Genomic DNA, 26,920 nt, shown 5'->3' on the forward strand with positions numbered 1-26,920 from the left:
TTGAATGCAGAAAATTTTATTTAGCAAAATTTTTATTTGAATGTCATTTTCTGTGATATATTTCTGACATGAAGACGGGGACAATAAACATTCAAGTCTGTATATAGCATCCAGGAATTGAGCTCCAGGTAGAAGAAAGCATGCACATGCAGGGATGCAGGGAGTATACATTATGATGTGCCGCAGCCCTGTACAACCAACCACTGATCAGGAGTACAGCATATCATGCCTGGGTATTGTATGGGCAGTGATGCAAACATGGCAGGATGTAATAGTGCAGTAAGATGTGTGGTTCAGGGGTCATCAGCTGTGGAAGTTATTTTACATGGGACCATATGTAGAGGTATAATATATAATATATATCGGTTGCACCTGGCAGGTTACAGTACAGATATTAATGGATGCAGTACATAACAGTAAATTGAATAACATGTCTGGATAATGTAGGTAGAGGTGTGTGGGGGACACAGATGGTCACATAGCATAGAAAAATGTCCATTAGGTCCAGTAGACTGGCATGTCTCCACAAAGCACTTGGATGGTGGTGCCCAGGATGGAAGGATCAGTCACCAGCTTAAGGGGGTCATTCTGCTTGCCAGAGCCCAGCTAAGAGGAAAGAAAAAAAAATAATATTCAGTAATGCAAAAATCACTTTTCACTTAGAATAATGCAATGGACCAACAATGGTTGTCAGGGACGACACTGGGGAGATGACACAATATCCCACCGCTGCCGTCACTTTGTCAGGATTGTCAGGGATTCGTGCACACACGACCCCGATTATGCCATTCATAGGTATCGGCAAACGCGCAGTGAGCGTATGGCATACACACCTCCAGATTCCAACGCATGGAATATGTGAATATGCCCCAGTACGGTCACTGCCAGCTTCACGATAGCCCACTTAATATTATTCGCTGCCGCCACCAACCAAATTTGAACTATAATATAGGCCTGGTCAGACGCCAGCTTTCTGGTAGCATATATCGCTTTGGGGGAGAAACAATTACAGGACAAAAGAAACAGGACTATTAAATTTTATATTTAATCCAAAAGGGAGGCAGTGTTTATGAAAAATATTCAAAAGGTTTTACAAAAGGAGACATACAATACATATGCAGTTACACTAAATAAAAAGAATTAATAGAAGACTTACTATAACGATCGCAGAGATGATTCAGTATAGCTGGAGGGGAGGTGCTCCAATTGGACCATTATCAAACAGGACCCCTTGCTTATGAAACATATACTCCCGGCAATGAGTATTGACCCATCTTCGGTTAGGTCTTTTATGAAAGAGGGGGAGACCTGCCCACACACCCCCTGTGATGACCTCATGTGAGCTGGGGTCCAGCCTTCATATTTTTATTAGAATCCTTAACTTCTGGGATAACTTATCCGCTAGTTGATCCCAGAAGCTTGCAAGTGACGCCATATTTTTCATTATGAATTTATCTTTCTTTAGAGACCACACATGACATAGCTGCAGTCTGTCATTTTGTACTTTTGCATTACCGCTCACCAGGGGGCATACAGCTACGGAAAATTATGCATATTGTTCCTTGGCAGACCCTGCCACTAAAAATATGGGCCCCATTATTATCGGTATAGAACTTTAAATATTCCATATTTCGTGCCGGACAGACTGCAGATTTCTATAGCATTCTTTTGAAGCCAGGGACTAAATATTTCTCACCTAGGTGTAAATTTATCACAAGCCTGTTTCACTGGAAAACACACTCGCATGTTAATTGGATTAGTAGCTCCATTTGTGCTAGCATTTGCCTACAAGCCACTTCTCCTGTGTGTGCTAATTTGCATAAGACAGCTCTTTAGATTGTCAGCTTTTCTACTCTGACAAATGGTAGACAGGAGGGGGAATTAGGAGTTTCAGGGAGAGAGAGAAATCCTTAATATTTTCTTAATATTTTTTATGACAATGGTCAGTAGCGTTGAGCAAAAAGATTCGGAGCAGCCACGCCAAGAGCCCTGTAAGATTTCTCCTGCCTGTGAGCATCCTAAATGATTAGTAGGCCCCACGCCATCGTCATGCAGTATTGCGCACCATGCCTCATAATCAGAAGTACCAGGGATGCCAGAAGGTAGGAAGAGGTTTGCAGGGCTTCGGTCCATCGGCCACAGACTGCCGACGTGACTGCCGTACCAGAGTCCTACAAATCTGTTTGCTCAACTCCAGTCAACACCTAGAAAGAGAACGTCCGCATGACAGCCCACATGCACTTTTGGATAAAGTAATGCAAATTCCTTCTCTTAGGGACTGCATTAATTTTAATAGATCATGGTATCAAGTTTCTTTAAAAAACAACTAAGTAAAAATGCAGAATTTTCAATTTTTATAACATATAGATATTGATGTGGAAACCTGTAGGAAAGTTTTAGAAGAAACTCAAAAAGTTTCACACGTTTGCCAGTTTTAATCAAATCAGAGAGTCAATCGATCGGAGATAAGAGAAACACAACCAGTCCTGTCTGTGTACAAGGCTTGTCTGACTCTGAGATGCCCAGTCACAAATCTTTATTACAACCACATAGATATGAAAAGAGGAATGTCTTTACAGGATGTACATTACCCAACGTTGCAGATATTTTAATTGGAGAAAGAAAGTATTTTAATTGGGAATAACAAGGTCGTAAATTATGGAAATTGATGCAGATATCCTTGAAACTAAACTAGCTCTGTCCAATTAACTATACTTTAAAAAAAAACAGAGGAAAGCTTAACAGAAAGACACCTCTATATACAATTCAACATTAATTATAAAGCTAATATTAAAATACAAAATTATCAAAGATATATGAATCAAAGTATAAACATTTACCATAACAGATATATATGTAACTGTGAAAAGTGAGATAAAAGCATCAGTTTAGATGGTGACATGTGTTGCCCTATAAGCAGTAGTTTACCTTGCTCAGCATATTTTCGGCAATGTTCTGGAGACTCTGTACGCGTTCTGGTTCCATGTGTGTGATGTAACACGCGTTTCCAGGCCGTGGGCGGGTGCAGATCAACAGCTGGAAATGTAGATATGGTTTATGGCACTGGACACGACAGGTATAAAATCTGTCTAGCAGTCTTTAGCGACGTGTCAATGATACTTGGGGTAGTATGCAGCACTTAGATCGTGGTATAAAACTTTTTACTATGGTACAAGTGACAGGTCTGTCTCATTATATCTGAATATATCACAATGTATAGGGTGTATTTATTACAGTATATTACAGGGATTCCCATCTGAGCAGTTAAATATATATTATTAAAGGGGTCTTCCCACAATTGAAAGTTATAAATTATGACTAAATAATTAATTGATTTCTGGGGGGTCCAAGCACTCCAACCCCAAGAATGGATCTCCAGATCCTAAGAAGAGTACCATCTTGAATGGAGCAAAAGTGCACATGCTCCGTTTCCAGTCTTTTGGAATACCAGAGATTGCCGAATTCCCTGCGAGTTCCATCAGTCCCATAGACAATGAATGGAGCAAAGGTTGACCCTGTGCACCTTTTCTACATTCAAGATGCAGAGCCCAGTTGTAGGAAGTTCTGGGGATACCAGTGATCAGTAAGTTACTAATATTTAAAAAAAACTTTTGTTAACCACTAAACAATTTTCAACATCAAACCACTAAACACCACTAGACCGCCAGGACCATTGAATATTAACCTATAACTGTAGGGGACTACCTTGAATAATTGTTATATACTTATTATAATAAGCAGAACTCGGCTATTTCTGGTAGTCCTGTAGACAATGAGAGACCCTCTTTTTTTTCTCTTAGTTTTGTCTATGGCCACAGTGTGAACGAGCTCTTACACTTTGCACATATACCAGCTTATAGTCCACCTCAGTTTTTTGGTTTATGGATAGAAATATAACGTAATATTTTAGGAATAACCCTTTAAATGCTAAGCTCTAGACCACCTGGGATACTACACGAACCGTCAACCACCCTATATAAAAATGTATGACTGCTGCTTCTGCACCCCCAAAAAATACATCAATATCAATCACAGTACCTTGCTGTAGTCGTACACAACACTATCTGAAGTGTTGATGCCAGTGTCAAGGTGAAAGGTTGCCACTCCAGCACTTCTTAGCTTTGCATGGGCACCATCCTGCAGGGACATCTGGAAAATCTAAAGACAAAGAGATACCACAGTGAAAATATTTGCGCACAAATACAGTATGTACACCACCATGGAGCTGCACCGTGGCCATTATTGCAGGCAAGAAAAAGATATTGCAAATGGTTTATGTTTGTTTTTTTGCAGACCGTGTGTCCGTGCAAAATTCATGGAGACATGTCCAATTTTTCCCACTGCATCAGGGAAGAAAAGTACCAATTAATCCATGATTTACATTGTAGTGGATAAAAGAAGTTTTCTAATTTATTTATTTGTTTTTCCATACGTGAAAATTACTGATGATGAAATCTGATCCAAGGCACTGCTGACGCGCGTGCCATTATTTCACGTATGTGAACTAACACGGACGTCTGATTGAGACCTCAGTCAGGGTATTTGTGTAGGGATATGGACTGTCTTATCTTGTTCCTGCCCCTGAAGACAACAATCGCGCTGTGTGTATAGTGTTATGTGGTTTTACATGTAATGTGACTAGTGATGTGAGTCTTAGACCTAAATAAACTGGAGCAGTGGGTAGTAACTAACAGAATGGTTTTTAACAGGGAAAAATGCAAAGTCCTACATCTGGGCAATAAAAATGAAAAAACAGAATGGGAGGAATAGAGCTAAGCAACAGTACATGTGAAAAAGACTTAGGTATACTAATAGATCATAGACTGAACATGAGTCAACAGTGTGATGCAGCAGCAAAAAAGGCAAATACAATTCTGGGATGTATTAACAGAAGCATACAGTCTAGATCACGTGAAGTCATTATCGGTCTTTACTCCTCTTTGGTCAGACCTCATCTGGAATACTGCGTCCAGTTTTGGGCACCACATATTAAAAAAGACATTGACAAACTGGAGCAAGTTCAGAGAAGAGCGACCAGAATGGTGACCGGTCTGCAAACCATGTCCTATGAGGAACGGTTGCAGGATTTGGGAATGTTTAGCTTGCAAAAAAGAAGACTGAGAGGAGACTTAATAGCAGTCTACAAATATCTCAAGGGCTGTCACATTGTAGAAGGATCATCTTTATTCTCATTTACACTTGGTAACACGAGAAGCAATGGGATGAAACTGAATGGGAGGAGACACAGATTAGATATTAGAAAAAACTTTTTGACAGTTAGGGTGATTAATGAGTGGAACAGGCTGCCACGAGAGGTGGTGAGTTCCCCTTCATTGAACGTCTTCAAACAGAGGCTGGACAGACATCTGTCTGAGATGATTTAGTGAATCCTGCTTTGAGCAGGGGGTTGGACCAGATGACCCAGGAGATCCCTTCCAACTCTAACATTCTATGATTCTATGATTCTTATATAATGTGCTACGGCAATGTAAAGTGTTAATGCATAATGTGAGTTGTGCATAGTACAGGATTAGATTAGGAATAAGATAAGTACTGTTTATATAGTAAGTGACTCAGCAATGGTATAGGACATAGGATAGGGACAATTGGTTTAGCTTATATGATAGGAAATAGTTAATGATAGAACTAGCCCAGTTGGTGGGAACTAGTATTAATAAAAGGTGGACACTTCCCGGTAGTAAGGGAGTTAGAGGAGTGCAGCGTCAAGGTCAATAGTAAGTGACTCAGCAATGGTATAGGACATACAGTAGGATAGGGACAATAGGTTTAGCTTATAGGATAGGAAATTGTTAATGATAGAACTAGCCCAGTTGGTGGGAACTAGTATTAATAAAAGGTGGGCACTTCCCAGGAGTAAGGGAGTTAGGAAGTGCAGTGTCATGGTCAAGATCAGGAGCAGGAGGCTGCTAGGAGCAGCATGGACCAATCGTTTGAGGCAGTGGGAAGCCATAATGAGATCTCTGATGCACACTCTTATAACGTCTGAAGCCTAGGGCTCAGGCCAGGTACTAAAGAGCGGGCCTGGTCTTCTGACTTCTCATGGTCGGTGGGCGTGAAATTACATGGAGGCAGGTATCCGGACCCAGGTGCATGGCTGAAGTGGACAGGAAATTCCTGAGACTGATGGAGTCAACGAGCTTAGGGGTAGTCAAGGACAAATGAGTGGCAATGCTTAATAGGTACTGTACTAAGGAAGGAAGAAATAGGACAAGCTGTGCCCTATGCCACATGTCACCACATGATGAACTTGAACTGACTAGTAAACGTTTGGCTGCTGTAAAGAACTTGGTGTCCCCTGAGTTGTATACTTCTGAAGATGGAGGCCTGGAAGCAGCAGAGGTCTGCGGCCTACAAGTGAATGTGTTGCACCCCACACCCTACAGCACACTGGGACTGGGACACCGTTTGTATGTTAAGTGCCAGAGCGAAACCGGACAGCAGCTCGGTCATGACTACCGCTCTCGGCCACTTTACATTTGCGTGGCATTCGTTTGATGCAGTATTACCGTACCATTCAGATGTGATATTGTGATGTTTTTACCTGCTTAAATGATACGTTCAGCTACATCTGTACTTTTAGTAGCCATCTTATAATATTGCGAGATATGGTAATGGATATTTGCTCAAAAAGATGAATTATAACAATGCTTTAAAGGGGCTCTCCGGGAATAAAAAAAAAATAGTGAAAGGAAATATCATTGGAAATAAATTTCTAAATATGACCACCGACTTGTGTCACTGACAGAAACCTGTCCTAGACTGTTAATAGGACAGGAGCATGTGAAGTAGAAAGCTTCGTTGTTGTAACCTGAAGATAACTTGACAGTACATGGAATAGATCATCTCTAGGTCACATCAGCCTCTCAGTATTCAGAAAGACAAGGTGAACAGCAGTGTGAGCAGCCTCTACTTACCTCAACATCTCTGCTATCTCCAGTATTAGATCAGATAGACAGCGTGGACAGCAGTGTGAGCAGCCCCTACTTATCTCAGCACCCCGGGTATCTCCAGTATTAGATCAGATAGACAGGATGGACAGCAGTGTGAGCAGCGTCTGTGCCGACACAGCTTTTCTTCTTAACTACGCCAGGCAAATTCAGTAAGCCAGGAGCTATATGTTTTTATCTTCATATTGACTTTTGCGTTGGTATTCTATTTTTGGTTATTGTTTGAATAATCCTGAATGTTGACACTTGAGTGAGATGTACTGTCTGTAGCCTATTGTCTGCAAATCTTGCAAGATAGAGACTAGGATCAATAATATGATAATATGCTGATTACGTATTATACCAAACCATGCAAGTTGATAACATGCTTAAACAATGAGTCAGGGGCCCCTTCCACCTTGATCTCTGACCCTTGACCTGTGAATGATGGCTGCAAAGACAACTGTGATCTATAAAAAAGGGGTCTCTGCCTTTATTCTGGATCATTCTACAGCATGTCAGCTTAGGGGCTTCGGCCCCAGCTGAAGGACTACAGATAGGCTCCAATGACCATTTCTGAACCCTCAGAGACTTCTTGAAGAATCCAGGTTGGGACAATCAGGCCATCTGGCCCCTGACTTCACTGCTCTCGGCTAGTTTCCTAAACTTATCGTTACCTTCTCTCTTTGGGGTCCCACCAAAAGCGGGGTGCCACTGGTGGTGGCAGTCGGCCCTGTAAGCCCCAAAATCGCAGCTACTCTATTCTCGGTGGGCCAGCGGAAGGGTAAGGACTGTGTAATGTTGTACCATCTTGGGTACTTGCTGGGACTGTTCTATGTGTTTATTTTCCGCTTTGTGGTTCAGTAAAGTATTGCCACACTGTTTTACCCGCACCCTGTGTTGTCTGAGTAGTGTTATGCCCACGGACGACCCAGTGTCTTCACAGCCTCTTCTTACCTCAGCACTTCTGGTATATCCAGTATTAGATCAGACAGACAGGGTGGACACTAGTGTGAGCAGCCTCCTCTTACCTCAGCATCTCTGGTATCTCCAGTATTAGATCAGATAGACAAGATGGTCAGCAGTGTGAGAAGCCTCTACTTATCTCAGCACCACTGGTATCTCCAGTATTAGATCAGAAAGACAGGGTGGACAGCAGTGTGAGCAGCCTCTTCTTACCTCAGCATCCCTGGTATCTCCAGAATTCCATCAGATAGACAGGGAGGACAGCAGTGTGAGCAGCCTCTTCTTATCCCTACACCGCTGGCATTTCTTACTGCACATGCTCACAGTCATCCTGTCTTGTTAACATTCTAAGACAAGTTTCTGACAGTGTAACAGAGAGCGGACAATTAAATGACATTTTCTTTAGCTATTTTTTTCTATTCACAAAGAACCCCTATAATTGTGGTTTTCTTTGGGCATCAGTGCCATAGCATGGGTTGACAGAACCAGGGGCAAGGCAAGTATTGCACCTTTTATCCGAGTCGTAATGCCCTCTGAAAAGAAATTATGCATTCTGTGGTATTAATGCCCCCTTAAAAAGTAATTATGTCCCCTGATTGCCTCCTCCAATAATAATAATGTCAAATAATCACCTAATCTGAGTGACCGAGTCCTCTTCTCCTTCACACATAGAGCATGCCAGCACAGGCAGGGAAATGCAATGATGTCATTGTGCCGCCTGTGTTGGGGCACTGCTTGAGGTCTATAGCAGTCTATGACTCCTTGCTCCACTACAGGGTCCATATGTATCGGAATCATGTTGATGCCGATACAGTTCAAAGTTGCGCTTTCCCAGAGATTTGGGGTTGCCGAACAGAAGTCTGGTGCAAGTGCACTGCCTTAGATCTAGGGTGCTAGCAATTCCACTTTTTAGAGGCGCAAAAATACAAAATAAAAACTTTTTTGGCCCCAAGAATTTTGAGCTCAGGGCTATTACCCCTGTAACCCGTCCTCCACACTACGCCACTAATGGCTATTACATGTCTTTCTTTCTTACCGTCTCTGTGTGTTTCTGGCTCATAAACACACCCATCAAGAGGAACCCAAGAAGAACCAAAACCAGGACTACCACAATCAGAACCACACATACGAGCTTCTTAACATGACCGAGACATGGGATACGAGGTAAGGGAAGCAGCTCTGAATATACCTGGGAAAAAAAGAGGACACTGGATAAAGCAGTGTGTGTGTGTGTGTGTGTGTGTGTGTGTGTGTGTGTGTGTGTGTGTGTATGTATGTATAAATGTGTGTGCATGTAGAAATACTGTATGTGTGCATGTATATATATGCATGTGTGTATGAGTATACTGTATATATGGGCATATGTATATGTGTCTACATATATATGTGTGTGTATATGTGTGTACCTATGTATATGTGTGTATGTATATATTTGTGTGTGTGCATGTATATATATATGCGTGTGTGTATGAGTATATGTATGGGCATATGTATATTTGTATATGTGTGTAGGTACATATTTGTGTGTGTGTGTATGTATATGTTGACTTGCAAGCTTGTTTGTTTGTCTTTGAATTTTATCGCCTCCTGCTGTCTTAAGTTAGTTGATTGATTGGTAACCAGTTAAATTAGACGTAGATATAATCACAATCATTCTATAGACAGACCTAAGGGGAAGGCACTTGTGCAGGGGAGAACCTGTGCAGATTTTATCAAAGTACTATATTTTCCTAAGCGCCAAGGCACTTAAACATGGCAGTTGGACAGGGCAGGAGACAGATAAGACATTCAAACAAACTTGCTCTTCGTTCATTTGTTCTGCAAAATGTATTCACCCTATGTATTCGTATTATGTTCTAGCTGCTGCAATCACTCATATCTACCGCCCATTCACACAATATGTGCACTCCATCCATATCAGACCCCCTCCCCAACCCTCTCCTATGTGCAGCTCACACACTTTTTCCACAGATCTAATCTAATATAATTCCACAGATCCATTCGCTCCCACCATATAATACAAGAGAAGCTCTAACTAAACACTTAACCATCTGCTCACTTTTTCTATTTTCCTTCTAGTCACAGGCGATATCTCTCCTAACTCAGGCCCTTTTTGTAATAGTAAGTTTAACTCCTTCCCTGCTAAACTCAGAAACCCTTCAAATCTCATTAATATTCTTTGCATGCTTTCTATCTCCTTTAACTGTGCCCTCTGGAACTCACAGTCAGTATGTAACAAACTCTCCTACATACATGACTTTTTCCAATCAAATTTACTTATCGTTCTAGCTCTTACTGAAATCTGGTTCTGCGGACAGACAACACTGCTGCTGCTGTTCTCTCATATGGTGGCCATCATTTTTCACATACCCCCAGACCTGAGAGTAGACAATATGGAAGTGTCGGACTGCTCCTTTCATCACAATGTGCTTTTCAAGTTATTAACCCCCCCCCTCCCGTACCCTCACTTATCTTCCCTTAATGATTTATTTATGTAGCACCAACATATTCTGCAGCACTTTACAATTAAGTGGGGACATACTGTCAGACTTTTCTGGCCCATCTCCCTGCGAGTGGCGGTTGTGTATTGCCCACTGGGCCCCTCCTGTCAGTTCCTCAATCACTTTCCCACCCAGCTTCCACACTTTCTATCTTGTGACATCCCCACTCAGTAATAGGGAATAATTTGCTATTTTGGGAACAATCCTGAGCTCTCGCATTGCAAACCACAAAATCAACTGATATTTACTATGGAAAATTAAATTAGTTTATTATTCTCCACTTTGAATTTAGGAGAGTATTCTCATCCATGATACCAGCCGAGCACTGACTACTATGAGATTAGCAGATTACGGTTAGAGCTATATATCCATAGAAGCTACTGTATATTCGTAATCTGGCCATCACTAATCTCTACTCGAACCTTGCAGGTCCACTTACTGGTGGTGTGTCCATCAACACGGTCTTGCTCTGCTCCATGGCGGCCTGTTTCCTCTGTGCTATCAGCAGGTTGTATGTTTATTCCAAGCCTTAATCAACCATTTATACCTGGATCTGAAGTCGCGTCATTGCTATGGAGTGTCCTCAGCCTCCTATAAGAGTGTTTACTTATACATGAAAGTATTTAAGGACAGACATACTTCTGACATTCAAGAGGTTTCACAAAAACGTTTTCTACAAGATGACGCACTTCACTTAATGGTTTTTATTCTGCAATCAGCAGAGTTTTCATTTCTTAACCCCTTATTTCATAGTCTTATACATGACATCCTTTGTTCCTGGCATTTGCATTGCTACTAGTCCCAAAGGTCTCACATGACAAAAATCTGTTCCCCCAAAGTAGCTGTTGGACTGCCGCCTGACTTTTGAGACTGCCCTAGCCCAAAACATCCCAGAACCTGCCATCATGATCATGTTCCGACATGTGTGAGATCACCCCGCCATGCAGCTAGGTGTAAACTCTCTGTGGTTAAACCGCTTTTTTAGGACTGCAGTGCCGCAATGCAGCCTTAGGGTACATTTACACAGGCAGAAACGCGTTTCAGACTCGCACTCAACGTTCTGGAATAGATCGTTCATTGCACATAGACTGCCATTGTTCTCTGCAGCGCGAGTTCTGTTTACACAGGATAATGCGCTGCCAAGATCTTTTCTGCAGCGCGAAGGATAATTTCACCCAACGAACAAGATGAACAGGTGATCGGCAGCCAGTTTAGATTGCACGATTATCATGAAATGTTCAGTGTAAATGTGTTGGAGTGAGATACGCTTGATTCATTTCAAAGCATTTTATATAATCGCTTTGATGAATCAGGACCAATGTCTTTTTCAAGCGGATTCCAATCCGGAGTTTTGAATTTTTCAGGAGGATTTTGAAGTTTCTGTTCCAAAAACTGAGCAAAAAGACTCTGTGTGAACACACAATAAGAGATAGCCTTCACTTTCTAGACTTACTAGTGTGATTTTTTTCTACCTGGACATGTGAACAGTGCTTGCTATCTTAGCACCTTAAACTTTTTCATTACCACTATACCCAGGAGGGGTTACTCTGGCCCCTTTACATCTCCTAAGATGTTCTCACCGTTCATTGAGCCTCGCCAACATCTAGAGTGCGCCTCACTGGCTTAAAAGGAATCAGTCGGCAGGTTTTGCTATGTAATCAGAGAGCTGCATGATGTAGGGGCAGAGACCCTGATTCCAGCAATGTGTCATTCACTCAACCATTTTGGCTTTAATGTGTATGAGCTCCTTTAGTTCACACATGGCCTATCTGTTCCGAAAATTTCCTGCTTCTGTCCCTGTCATCTATAGCAGAAATCCATGTACATGACTGAGGAATATCACCATTTAGATGTACAGAGTAGGTTTTTCAGTCGCAGAATTTCTGGAATGAATCTGCTGTATAAATGTTCCCTTATATAGTACATTTTGGGGCTTAAAGGGGTTGCCAACTGAATAAAAAATATTTTTCAAAGGGCTCAGATTGGCCTAAAAAGAATAAAGTAGTAATACTCTCTTTCATCAATCCCCCGCAGCTCCTCTATCAATGCTTCCCTTATCCCTAGCGATCTCTACTTCCTGGTATTATACCTGCCACACCAAACAGGGCCAGAAATTCCTTCGCAGCCAATCATAAGCCACAGCAGGGACCCGCCTCCGCAAGTGATTGGCTGAGCAGGCATTTCCAGCCTCTATGGGTGTGTCAAATACAGAACCAGTAAGTAGTGATCAGCAGGGACCAGGTAATAACCAGAATGCCAGCTACAGAGATTGCGACAGTGAGTCTTACTTCACTTTATTAAAACAATTGGAGCCCTTTAAAACTTTTTATCCATAGGACAAGGAATTTAATATGATTAATCATCAAGGGCTATTTTTTCTTAGAAATATAAAAAGGAAATGTGAATTACATTACATATTATACATCCAGGGCAGGTTATTTGTCCGTTACTATAACATACAGTATATAAAGTGCAGGGCAGGAGGTGGCACAACTGACACCTAAAAATATTATTCAAAGGCTGCATTTTCTCCCAATTTATATAATTTTTAAATGAACTACATTTTTTTCTTGAGTTAGTTAATTTGAGGTATTAACCACTTAACTATCTGAAATGTACAAGTGAGCTTAGGAGCTAAGCCCGCTCTATGCTGGGCAGTATCCGGCTGTGTGACACAGCCAGCATTTGCCTTTAAAGGGGTTGTCCACTACTAGGACAACCCCAGGGCCGGCTGCAGGATTTCGTGGGCCCTGGGCGAAAGAGTCTCAGTGGGCCCCTTTAACAAATACCATGATTCATGGTGCACAGATACCGCAGACAAATTATATATATATATATATATACAGTACAGACCAAAAGTTTGGACACACCTTCTCATTTAAAGATTTTTCTGTATTTTCATGACTTTGAAAATTGTACATTCACACTGAAGGCATCAAAACTATGAATTAACACATGTGGAATTATATACTTAACAAAAAAGTGTGAAACAACTGAAAATATGTCTTATATTCTAGGTTCTTCAAAGTAGCCACCTTTTGCTTTGATGACTGCTTTGCACACTCTTGGCATTCTCTTGATGAGCTTCAAGAGGTAGTCACCGGAAATGGTTTTCGCTTCACAGGTGTGCCCTGTCAGGTTTAATAAGTGGGATTTCTTGCCTTATAAATGGGGTTGGGACCATCAGTTGTGTTGTGCAGAAGTCAGGTGGATACACAGCTGATAGTCCTACTGAATAGACTGTTAGAATTTGTATTATGGCAAGAAAAAAGCAGCTAAGTAAAGAAAAACGAGTGGCCATCATTACTTTAAGAAATGAAGATCAGTCAGTCCGAAAAATTGGGCAAACTTTGAAAGTGTCCCCAAGTACAGTTGCAAAAACCATCAAGCGCTACAAAAAAACTGGCTCACATGAGGACCGCCCCAGGAAAGGAAGACCAAGAGTCACCTCTGCTTCTGAGGATAAGTTTATCCGTGTCACCAACCTCAGAAATCGCAGGTTAACAGCAGCTCAGATTAGAGACCAGGTCAATGCCACACAGAGTTCTAGCAGCAGACACATCTCTACAACAACTGTTAAGAGGAGACTTTGTGCAGCAGGCCTTCATGGTAAAATAGCTGCTAGGAAACCACTGCTAAGGACAGGCAACAAGCAGAAGAGACTTGTTTGGGCTAAAGAACACAAGGAATGGACATTAGACCAGTGGAAATCTGTGCTTTGGTCTGATGAGTCCAAATTTGAGATCTTTGGTTCCAACCACCGTGTCTTTTTGCGACGCAGAAAAGGTGAACGGATGGACTCTAAATGCCTGGTTCCCACCGTGAAGCATGGAGGATGAGGTGTGATGATGTGGGGTGCTTTGCTGGTGACATTGTTGGGGATTTATTCAAAATTGAAGGCATACTGAACCAGCATGGCTACCACAGCATCTTGCAGCAGCATGCTATTCCATCCGGTTTGCGTTTAGTTGCATCATCATTTATTTTTCATCAGGACAATGACCCCAAACACACCTCCAGGCTGTGTAAGGGCTATTTGACCAAGCAGGAGAGTGATGGGGTGCTACGCCAGATGACCTGGCCTCCACAGTCACCAGACCTGAACCCAATCGAGATGGTTTGGGGTGAGCTGGACCGCAGAGTGAAGGCAAAAGGGCCAACAAGTGCTAAGCATCTCTGGGAACTCCTTCAAGATTGTTGGAAGACCATTTCCGGTGACTACCTCTTGAAGCTCATCAAGAGAATGCCAAGAGTGTGCAAAGCAGTCATCAAAGCAAAAGGTGGCTACTTTGAAGAACCTAGAATTTAAGACATATTTTCAGTTGTTTCACACTTTTTTGTTAAGTATATAATTCCACATGTGTTAATTCATAGTTTTGATGCTTTCAGAGTGAATGTACAATTTTCAAAGTCATGAAAATACAGAAAAATCTTTAAATGAGAAGGTGTGTCCAAACTTTTGGTCTGTATTGTATATGTATATCAATGCCAAAGATTCCACTTCTTACATTACATGAGTGATATCTAAATTCTACAAAAGCTCAGAAACTGGCGAATCCACAGAGCGCACAATGCAGACCGGACAGTATAGTCCACCATACAGTATTACGTGCACCACTAAGTCCTCCATACAGTATAATGGGCCCCACATAGTCCTCCATACAGTATAATGGCCCCACATAGTCCTCCATACAGTATACTAGGCCCCACATAGTCCTCCATATAGTATAATAGGCCCTACATAGCCCTCCATACAGTATAATGGGCCCCACATAGCCTTCCATACAGTATAATGGGCCCCACATAGTCCTCCATACAGTATAATGGCCCCACATAGCCCTCCATACAGAATAATGAGCCCCACATAGTCCCCGATACAGAATAATGGGCCCCACATAGTCCTCCATACAGAATAATGGCCCCACATAGTCCTCCATACAGATTAATGAGCCCCACATAGTCCTCCATACAGAATAATGGGCCCCACATAGTCCTCCATACAGAATAATGGCCCCACATAGTCCTCCATACACTATAATGGGCCCCACATAGTCCTCCATACAGTATAATGACCCCACATAGTCCTCCAAACAGAATAATGGGCCCCACATAGTCCTCCATACTGAATAATGAGCCCCACATAGTCCTCCAAACAGAATAATGGGCCCCACATAGTCCTCCATACAGAATAATGGGCCCCACATAGTCCTCCATACAGAATAATGGGCCCCACATAGTCCTCCATACAGAGTAATAAGCCCCACATAGTCCTCCATACAGAATAATGGGCCCCACATAGTCCTCCATACACTATAATGGGCCCCACATAGTCCTCCATACACTATAATGGGCCCCACATAGTCCTCCATACACTATAATGGGCCCCACATAGTCCTCCATACACTATAATGGGCCCACATAGTCCTCTATACACTATAATGGGCCCACATAGTCCTCCATACACTATAATGGGCCCACATAGTCCTCCATACACTATAATGGGCCCACATAGTCCTCCATACACTATAATGAGCCCCACATAGTCCTGACAGGAGCCATGGCAGTAACTCACCCAGTGACCCCACATAGTGGAGAGATGGGCACAAGGTGGTCAGACAGTGCCAGGAGAAAGGGTCACATACCATTACAGTTTAGCCCTCATATAGCGGAGAAGACTGTCACCATCATCCCTGCCCCTGCCCGCCTGCCACTTCCTTCTCTGCCATTCCACAGAGACAGACAGGTCAGGCCAGGATTTCCTGTAAGATGCTGCAGACAGACTGCAGACAGTGCTGTGCTGACTATATATAATATATCTATGTCTTTCTATATATATAGATACTGGACATGATGATGCATGTGATTGTCACTGTATCTATATATAGAAAGACATTACATAAGAAATGCAGTGTCTGTCAGTCAGATAAAGTTACCGGCTTTCCGTGTTTGCTGGCTGTGGCTGGCGCTTGAATACTCAGGAGCTCGGAGGAGGGACCCAGGCTGAAGGCAGCGCATGCGCTGTAGACAGGTGAAAATAGATGGTGCCATCATCTGACTGGATGTATGCGCAGCCGCCGCACGCGCTCTGTGGCACCAGGAGACTAAGGATGCAGCTGCGGCTCTGCCGGCCGGCGGTTAACCAGGACGCGGCGGGCAAAAGCAACCAAGGTGAGTGCGGGCATCCCGCTGTCCAGAAGAGGATCTGCCGGCCGGCGGTAACCCAGGACGCCAGCGCTCACATAGCAGCCAATCAAGATGAGTGGGCCCCCCTGCTGTCCAGGGCCCCGCCACTTGCTCGGGTGCGCCGGGTGCTGACGCCGGCCCTGGACAACCCCTTCTTAAACTAAATGTTCAGCCCCGATAAAATAAAAAAAAACTATACTCACCTCCCGTGCTGGCTCTGTTCCAGCGTTGTCAGCAATCGCGGTCCCGGGGCTTTGATGCCGTGGAATGATACGTGGTGCTCGGTGCCCAATCAGCACTGGTGTCACTGTCTCCAAATTTGGACAAAGGGAACATGAAGAGGCAGCCAGGGCTACAGCTGATCGCAGACTTCCTCTTCATGTTCAATTTGTCCGAAGGCAGGACAGTGACGCCAGCGCTGATTTTGTGCCGGCATCACGTGTCATTCCACCGCATCACAGCCCCGGGACCGCGAGTGCTGACATCGCTGGAACAGAGCCGCCACGGGAGGGAGTATAGGTTTTTTTATTTTATTAGGGCAGAACATTTACTATAAGAAGGGGGTGTCCTAGTAGTGGACAACCCCTTTAACTGTAGCAACTGGAGCGAGCTCCTATCGCTGCTATCTAACCATTTAAATTCCACTGTCAATCAACGACAGCTCCATTTAAACCACCTGTCATCACCGCCACCCTCCCCCCTTATAATGTGGATTAACATAACAGCCGGGGATTGCCAAGGGCCCCATTTGCTGTCGACTTAGTTCTCATGTGAAGCTTAGGCTGAGCTTCACAGGAGAACATCAGTTACACTTTATACTGCTGTACTGTAATTATAGCAGTACACAGTATAAGCGATCAAACAATTGCAAGTTCAAAACCTCTAAGGGGATTTAAAAAAAATAAAAAAAAAAGTAATTTTTTTTTTAAAAAGTAATTAAAAAACTAAAAAATATAAAAGCTGAAATCACTAACTTTTCTCATTTGAAAAATATGCAAATTTTAAAATGTTAAATAACAACCATATTTGGTGTTGTTGCATCTGTAAAAGTCCAATTTATTAAAATATAAATGTATTTAAACCATAAGAAAAGAAAATTGAAATGCCAGAATTGTCATTTTGCGATCGCTGCACTTCCCAAAAGTACAATAAAAAGCAATCAAACTGTCGTATATACCCAAAAAAACACAGCTCATAACTCAAAAAGCAAGCCCTCACACTATCCCATCGACGGAAAAATAAAAGAGGTATCACAAACAAAAATGTTTTTTTACAAAATTCTGAACCACTATAATCTAATATATAAAGCTGAATGTGTGTATGTGTGTATGTATGTGTGTGTGTGTATGTATGTGTGTGTGTGTGTGTGTATGTATGTATGTGTGTATGTGTGTGTGTATGTATGTATGTGTGTGTGTGTATATGTATGTGTGTATGTGTGTATATGTATGTGTGTATGTGAGTGTATGTGTGTATATGTATGTGTGTATGCATGTGTGTATGTATGTGTGTGTGTATGTGTGTGTGTGTGTGTGTGTATATGTATGTGTGTATGTGTGTATATGTATGTGTGTGTGTATGTGTGTATGTGTGTGTATGTGTGTATATGTATGTGTGTTTGTGTGTGTATGTATGTGTGTGTGTATGTGTGTGTGTGTGTGTGTGTGTGTATATGTATGTGTGTATGTGTGTATATGTATGTGTGTGTGTATGTGTGTATGTGTGTGTATGTGTGTATATGTATGTGTGTTTGTGTGTGTATGTATGTGTGTGTGTATGTGTGTGTATGTATGTGTGTATATGTATGTGTGTATGTGTGTGTGTATGTGTGTGTGTGTGTGTATGTGTGTATGTATGTGTGTATGTGTGTGTGTATGTATGTGTGTATGTATGTGTGTATGTGTGTGTGTATGTGTGTGTGTATGTGTATGTATGTGTGTGTGTATGTATGTATGTATGTATGCATGTGTGTATGTATGTGTGTGTGTATGTATGTATGTGTGTATGTATGTGTGTGTGTATGTATGTGTGTGTGTATGTATGTATGTGTGTATGTATGTGTGTATGTGTGTGTGTGTGTATGTATGTGTGTATGTATGTGTGTATGTCTGGGATTGGCATCTGCACTGTCGCAGCTACAGCCACAAAATTTTGCACAGTCACACGTCTGGACCCCGAGAGTGTCATAGGCTATGTTGTGAGGCGAAATTTTAACCCCGCGCGTTCCAATTCACCAAACAATTTTGCCCCTATCTACATAATGGGGAAAAAGTGAAAGGAAAAGTGTTGGAGGCAAATTGACAGCTGCCACATGTGAACAAGGGAGAATTAAAGAATGAGAGCGATGGCACCAAAGAGTATATACCGTACAGTTGCTAAGGTGGGGCCCCGACATGGGATACTCATACTCACCACACACACAAAATGCGCCACACACTATCACGTGCTTGAACACATATACCACCCTCAGCACACACAAAACTCATCTAACAAAGATTTATCAGGCTGCCAACAGCAACCAATCACAGCTCAGCTTCTATTTTGCTACAGTTAATTAATCTGAGCTGTGATTGGTTAATATAGGCAACAAAGGACATTCTCAGTATAACAAAGCTTGTGTAAGGTAATAAGATGTCAGTTAGGGTGTGTTGGTGGAAAGGCTGATGTCAGTCACATTACTTCTATGTGAGAAGATATAGAAACTGCCAGTTACAGACTATTTTTACCACAATAATGCCTCATAAGAAAAGGAATTTCATGGCACAAATGTCAGCTGATGCGAAAAGAAAAGCTGCATTACAGGCGAATGAAAAATGTGGAGACCGAGAAACAAGGCTGACACACATGAGAACAGCAGCTGCTTCCTCAAGAGCCAATGAACTTTCTGAGCAGAGGGAAGCGAGGCTTGCAGGCAAGAGAACAAGAGCTGCTTCCTCAAGGGCCAATGAACTTTCTGAGGAGAGGGAAGTGAGGCTTGCAGACATAAAAACAAGAGCTTCTTCCTAAAGAGCCAATGAACTTTCTGAGGAGAGGGAAGCGAGGCTTGCAGACATGAAAACAAGAGCTGCTTCCTCAAGAGCCAATGAACTTTCTGAGGAGAGGGAAGCGAGGCTTGCAGAAATGAAACAAGAGCTGCTTCCTCAAGGGCCAATGAACTTTCTGAGGAGAGGGAAGCGAGGGTTGCAGACATGAAAACAAGAGCTGCTTCCTCAAGAGCCAATGAACTTTCTGAGGAGAGCGAAGCGAGGCTTGCAGACATGAAAACAAGAGCTGCTTCCTCAAGGGCCAATGAACTTTCTGAGGAGAGGGAAGCGAGGCTTGCAGACAAGAGAGCAAGAACTGCTTCCTCAAGAGCCAATGAACTTTCTGAGGAGAGGGAAGCGAGGCTTGCAGATAAGAGAAGAAGAGCTGCTTCCTCAATGGCCAATGTGTTTTGTGGTTTTTGTGTGGAGAATAAATTTTTGTTAACACATTCTATTTTGCTAACATCAGTTATTAACCCGGGCGAAGCCAAGTAGTACAGTTAGTATATATATATATAAAATAAACATATTACTTTGATATTGCTGTAATTACATTTACCTAGAGAATCATATTGCCAGGTAATTTTTACAGTGCAATGAACACCGTAAAAGCAAAACCCACAAAAAAATTGTAGAATTATGTATTTTTTTTCACCATTTCACCATAGTTGGAATTTTGTTCCTGTTTTTAGTACATTATATGGTAAAATGAATTGTGTAATTCAAAACTACATTTGCCCCATAAAAAAGCCGCATAGCTACAGCTATAAAAATAAAAGGTTATGGCTCTTTAAAGACCAGTAGGAGAAAAGCAAAAATGAAAACTTGTCACGTCTTAAAAGGGTTAAACAACAGTGGCAGTTATGATGACATCACAAAGCACATGACATCATAGACATCATATGACATCACAATTGCTATAGAATTTACAAAGTTCTACACCTGAGCCATCTTGTGTCATTAGAACATGACAGCTCGAAGGGGTCAAGTCCAGGTAGGTACAGATGTAGCAAAGGTTATCATGACCCACAATGCACCATATTGATAACTTTTCAAAGAAAGTTATGTCACTTAATAGATTTAAGGTAACTTAGCATTAATTCAAGCCATTAACTAATGTCAAATTACACGTTGAACGACACCTTTTAGGGCAATAATATTCTGGTGCTGTGTTATCTGAGTCATTATAACCTTTGCAAGATCTGTACCGCTTTGTTCGATGTTTCGTTCACAGATTAGGGAGCTGAGAGGATGTAATGGAATTCATTATTGCACCATTAGTCCCCAAAACATTGCAACAAAAAGCAGCAGGGATGACGTTGGGAGTGAAGGTTGGGATAAAATTGGGCAATTGCCCAGGGGCCCCATCTGCTAAGGAGCCCCTGCGAAACCAGATACAGTTGCAGCTTTGGTGGACTGGTTAGTCCCTGGGACACCTGCCTTACAAAACAGAAAGTACAGTCATGCATTATCAATGCAGTTTATGAGGTTAGAAGGGTAGAAAGACTTTTGTTGACATCATGGTCAGATGACCAAAAAGCCTTCACTTTGCAAAGTATGGTTGAACAGAGAGGAAAGAGACTGGTATACACACTCCCTGTAAATATAGTATAGCATAAGCCTATAATGTAAGTTTATATAATATGTGTGTGTGCTCTATGTGTCACGGTACTGTTGCAGGATTTCTCAGGGCAAGGGGTTCCTTCCCTATCCCTCACGCTAGGAGGCGCCCTAGTCTATGCCTGTTCCTCGGATTGCCCTGGAAAGTGGAGATGCCGGGGTCACGTGCCTTGCTATGCTTCTGTCTTACACTTATCTGTTCCCTCCCCCACTGAGGAAGATGTAAGGCTGAACTGTTAAGGATTACACTAACTAGACAGACAAGGGAAGACAGACAGGGATAAATGAAAACTGCAATCATACAAAATACACTCACCAAACAACAGAGTGGAACACAGGGGAGAGTTAGGTAGGTGAAACCAAATAGGAGAGGATGAGGATGAACACACAAACAATCTCCACGCAGAAATCTCTTGAACAGCTCTCCAACCGCCAACTCCAAACACCGAACAACTCCTCCAACTCCAAACCAGGCAGCATGAACTCTCACTGGAAATTTCCAAATGCCAGTGGCAAGCATATATAGCAGAGGGGAGTGTCCAACACAGGACAGCTGTGACAATCCAGGATGGAGAGCTCTAGGAGACCAACTGAACTGATTAATCCTAGCAATGCCAGTGCAAAGTAAACCTGCACTATTTAGTATGATGGTGAAGCAGTTCTAATTAGTGCAGAAGTTTGGGTAACAAGAAGCCATGATCTTCTGGCCCCTCTCTGTCGCGGTATCACCGTGACAGTACCCCCCATCTAAGAGGGACCTCTGGAACCTCAGGGCCAGGATTATCTGGATGTGCAGCGTAAAAAGACCGGACCAACCTGATCACATGAATGTCAGATGCTAGTACCCACATTCTCTCCTCAGGACCGTAACCCTTCCAGTGTACCATATAACGAAGAGACCGGCATACAAGGTGAGAATCGATAATCTTCGCTATCTGTAACTCCAGATTCCCATCAACAATATCTGGGGAAGGTGTGGGTGGGAATGGTTCAGAGGAAGCAATGTATTTGCTCCATGAAACACATTATGAATCTTAAAAGTGGGTGGCAAAGCAATCCGAAACGCTACTGGATTAACGGCGGCCACAATCTTATAGGGACCGATGAACCTGGGTCCAAGTTTACAAGAATGCCCCTTCAACTTAATATTGAGGACAACCACACCAAATCACCAACACACAGGTCTGGACCCACCAAACGTTTCCGATGAGCCATACTCTTTTATAAACTTCTTCAAATTATCAAGAACACCTTGCCACACTAATGTAATAGATGAAGAAAACCGATTCTCCTCAGGTACTCCTGAAGAAGAATTTCTATTGAAGGAGCAGAATTGAGGATGAAATCCGTATGCCCTGAAGAATGAGGACTTGCCAGTAGATTCATGCCAATGGTAATTCACAGCGAACTCAGCTAGAGGTAAATGAGAAACCCAATCCTCCTGATTCTTGGATAAACACCTAAGATATGTCTCAAGATTCTGGGTCACATGTTCAGTTTGCCCATTAGATTGGAGATAAAAGGCAGATGAAAATGAAAGATGAATTCACAAGCGAGCACAAAATGCTTTTCAAAATTTGGAAATAAATTGGACCCCTCAATCAGAAACAATATCAGATGGAATCCCATGTAATTTCACGATTTCTTTAATAAAAATTTTCACCAAAGTCTTGGCATTAGGTAAGGCAGGTAGCGCAATGAAATGAGTCATCTTGCTGAATCGGTCTACCACCACCAGTATTACAGCATTACCTACAGATATGGGTAGATAAGTGATGAAATCTACCAACAAATGAGTCCAAGGTCTACAGGGAATTGCCAAATGTTGAAGAACCCTAGACAGACGAGTATGTGGGGTCTTAGAATGTGCACAAGTACTGCATGCTGCTACAAACTCTCGAACATCCTGGTGTATCCCAGACTACCAAAAACGACGAGTAAGAAAATCTGTGGTGGCTTTACTACCAGGATGTCCAGCCAAGACCAAATTATGATGATCACTTAAATTTTTAAGACGAAGGAACAGTTTACCTGAAGGACAGGCACCAGGGGTGTCCCCTAGAGCCTCTACGAGGTCTCCAGATCAGAACATATAGATGCAATAACTACCCCTTTCTGTAATATAGAAACCGGTTCACAATTACCTTCTCCCCCCACCTTAATGCTCCTATCCCCTGCCTATACGTTACAAAAAAGTTGAATCTGGTGAAGAACAATGACCATCCAGCTTTTCTAGGTGTCAGGAGTTTTGCAGATTCCAGATACAAAATATTTTTATGATCGGTGATTACCATGACCGGGTGAACGGCCCCCTCCAAAAAATGTTGCCATTCCTCAAAAGTCCACTTAATTGCCAAGAGTTCCCTATTACCAATGTCATAGTTTTTCTTGGAAGACGACAGTTTCTTTGAAATGTATGCACAAGGACGCCATTTACTTGGAGATGAGCCCTGTGACAATACTGCCCCAACTCCCACTTTTGACGCATCAACCTCTACAATGAAATGGCTGAGTGACGTCAGCCTGTATAAGAATCGGCGCAGAAGCAAAACATTTCTTTAAAGTAGCAAATGTCTCACTGGCCGGACTGGACCATTTAGAAAAGTCCGTACCTTTCCTGGTCATATCCGTCAGAAGTTTGGTCACTACTGAAAAATTCTTGATGGACTTACGGTAGTAATTGGCAAACTCTAAAAACCTCTGTAAAGCTTTAAAGTCTTCAGGATGATCCCAATCCAATACCACCTGGACTCTCGCTGGATCCATGCGAAAACCGGTGGACAGTAAGTAATAACCCAGAAAAGGGATTTCCTGAACCGAGATCATACATTTCTCTGGTTGACATATAATATATAGTCCCTGAGTATTTGTAAGACCTGCCTGACATGTACCTGATGTGACACAAAGTCTGACAAATAAATAAATATGTCATCAAGATAGACTATCACAAATCTACCTGCTAGATGACAAAAAATGTTATTTACAAAGTGCTGAAAGACGGCAGGAGCATTAGTCAACCCAAATGGCATGACAAGGTTTTCATAGTGTTCCTGAGATGTATTAAAAACAGTCTTCCACTCATCCCCCTTTTTTATACGGATGAGATTATATGTCGCCCTGAGGTCCAGTTTAGAAAACCATTTTGCCCTGACAATCTGGTTAAAGAGGTCCGGAATGAGATGGAGAGAATATGGATCCCGGACCGTGATCCAATTTAATTCACAGAAATCTAGGCAGGGGCGTAACCTCCAATCTTTTTTCTTACCAAAGAAAAATCTGCTGCAACGGGAGATGAGGAAGGTCTGATATGACCCTTAGCCAGACTTTCTGCGATATAGTCCTTCATGGCCTGCCTCTCCAGACCTGAAATATTGTATAACCTGCAATTTGGCTCCAGCAATAAGATTAACAGCGCAATCATAAGGACGATGAGGAGGGAGTTCTTGACACTCCTGTTCTGAGAACACATCCCCAAAGTCAGACAGGTATTCCAGCAGAGACTAGGTATCAACCCTGGCTAAACGAGTGCCCAAACAGTGTCCTTGATAGTACTCGTTCCACCTTACTATCTCCCGAGTCTGCCAGTCCACTACGGATTGTGCAATATAAGCCAAGGTAGTCCCAGAACCACAGGAGAGGGAGAGCCATCTAGCACATAACAATTTATTGATTCCGAGTGCATATCTCTCAAATGACCTGATTAAAATACCCCTGGTTCAAGGGTGCAGAGTCTATAGCAATTATGGGTATGGGTCTAGACAATTTATGTGGCTTAAGACCCTGGTGCTGGACGAATCGGGCGTCAATCAGATTAAACCCCGCTCCACCGTCCAAAAAGGCTGAAATAACCACCTTACTTTCGGCAAAAATTATTTTTCGGTAAAAAGAATTGTGACCTACTCACAGAGGAAATATGTACACCCGGGTTGTTAACCTCCCTGCAACCCAGGCTCCTTAGTTTTCTGGTGGCAGTTTGCGGCTACGTATGGATGGACAGGTACCCACAAAATAACCCTTTCAGCCACAGAAAAAGCCCACTCTTTCTTTGCGCCGAACTGCAGGTAGACCAATGAAACGAGTCGTCCCCACAACTGCATGGGTTTCTCAGATGACTTAGCTATAGGTTCCCTTGACCTCAGGCCCACCAAAATTTGGGGCATCTCTTTATGTCTCTGACATAGACGGCAGTCCACAAGGATAGCCAGAGACTTGGCCGCCTCCAGGGAAACCGGGAACTCTTATTGGGCAAAGGCATCCTTTACTCTCACAGAAAGCCCCTTACAGAACTGACAACAGAGCGCGGAGGAGAGAAATTACGATCCCCACCCGTTGCTCCTTGGTACTTGAGGAGTGAGAACGCAGCTTAAAATATAGTTACAGGCCTTCCTGAAAACAATGAACTTATCTTGACCCCCAGAGAACCTATTCAGTAAAGTGGATCTTGGGCTCCACCAGGGGTTGCCCGGGAGCCCCGGGCCCTAAGCCTGAAGTGAATGGGTGCTGCAAAGCAGCTTCACAAGTCTTCCACCTCCAGGCTGAGTTGTTGTAGCTGCCCTACCAGAGCAGTCACCGGATTCATAATGGATCTAAAAAGGTAAGGCCGAAGTGTATAGGATTACACTAACCAGACATACAAGGGAAGACAGACAGGGATATATGAAAACTGCAATCATACAAAATACACTCAACAAACAACAGAGTGGAACACAGGGGGGATTAAGGTAGATGAAACTAAATAGGAGAGGATGAGGATGAACACACAAACAAACTCCATGCAGAAATCTCCAGAACAACTCTCCAATCGCCAACTCCAAACACCGAACAACTCCTCCAACTCCAAACCAGGCAGAATTAACTGTCACTGGCAATTCCCATATGCGAGTGGCAAGCATATATAGCAGAGTGGAGTGTGCAACATAGAACAGCTGAGCCAATCTAGGATGGAGAGCTGCAGGAGATCAACTGAACTGATTAACCCTAGCAATGGCAGAGCAAAGAAAACCTAATAAAAAAACAGGGACCATATGGCTTGGCTAGGGTTGACACGTTTAGCTGACTGGAGATAGGTTCTTATGGTCAGTAATAACAGTAATAGGATGGACAGCCCCCTACAACCAATGTCGTCATTCCTCGAATACCAATTTGATGGCTAAAAGTTCCCTATTCACGTCATAATTTCTCTCAGCCGAAGACAATTTTTTAGAAAAGAAGGCGTATGGACGCCATTTACCAAGGGACGAACCCTGAGACTACACAGCCCCAACCCCGACATCCGGAGCATCGACCTCCACAATAAAGGGTTGAGAAACATCGGGTTGACTGAGTATAGGTGCAGTGGCAAAATGATTCTTTAACCGGTTCCCGACCGCCCACTGTAGATAAACGTCGGCGCTTGCTGGGCTCTGTGCAGCGCCGACGTTTAAAAACGGTGGGTGGTCTCGCAGCGCTCAGGACCCCCAGGGTCCTGCAAGCGCTGCGATTCCGGTGCAGAGCGTTAGCTCTGACAGAGAACATCATCGGGACCTGATTAGATCAGGTCCCAGTGATGTTAACCCTTAGCTGTCTTCTATATGCTGTGATCTATTGTGATCACGGCATATAGGAGACAGCAGGAGGAGAGGGGGTCGTCCACTTACCTCTCCGAAGACCTCCGAGTCCTTCCAGGACCTGGGGTTGCTAT

The 26,920-nt window shown here is 42.8% G+C and overlaps 1 protein-coding gene across 1 annotated transcript; it reads right to left on the reverse strand.

The window, feature by feature from the left end:
• On the reverse strand, positions 1-26,920 carry SFTPC (surfactant protein C). Its single transcript, XM_073650924.1, has 5 exons — positions 26,877-26,920; positions 8,950-9,102; positions 4,039-4,158; positions 2,929-3,036; positions 1-606 (listed from the first exon to the last, which is right to left on the reverse strand). The coding sequence occupies exons 2-5, from the start codon at positions 8,983-8,985 to the stop codon at positions 499-501; spliced, it is 372 nt and encodes a 123-aa protein (XP_073507025.1). The 5' UTR covers positions 8,986-9,102; positions 26,877-26,920; the 3' UTR covers positions 1-498.

This window comes from Phyllobates terribilis, unplaced genomic scaffold (assembly GCF_046119375.1).
Source record: "Phyllobates terribilis strain yellow unplaced genomic scaffold, ASM4611937v1 Scaffold_11__3_contigs__length_659146591, whole genome shotgun sequence".
Taxonomy (NCBI): domain Eukaryota; kingdom Metazoa; phylum Chordata; class Amphibia; order Anura; family Dendrobatidae; genus Phyllobates; species Phyllobates terribilis.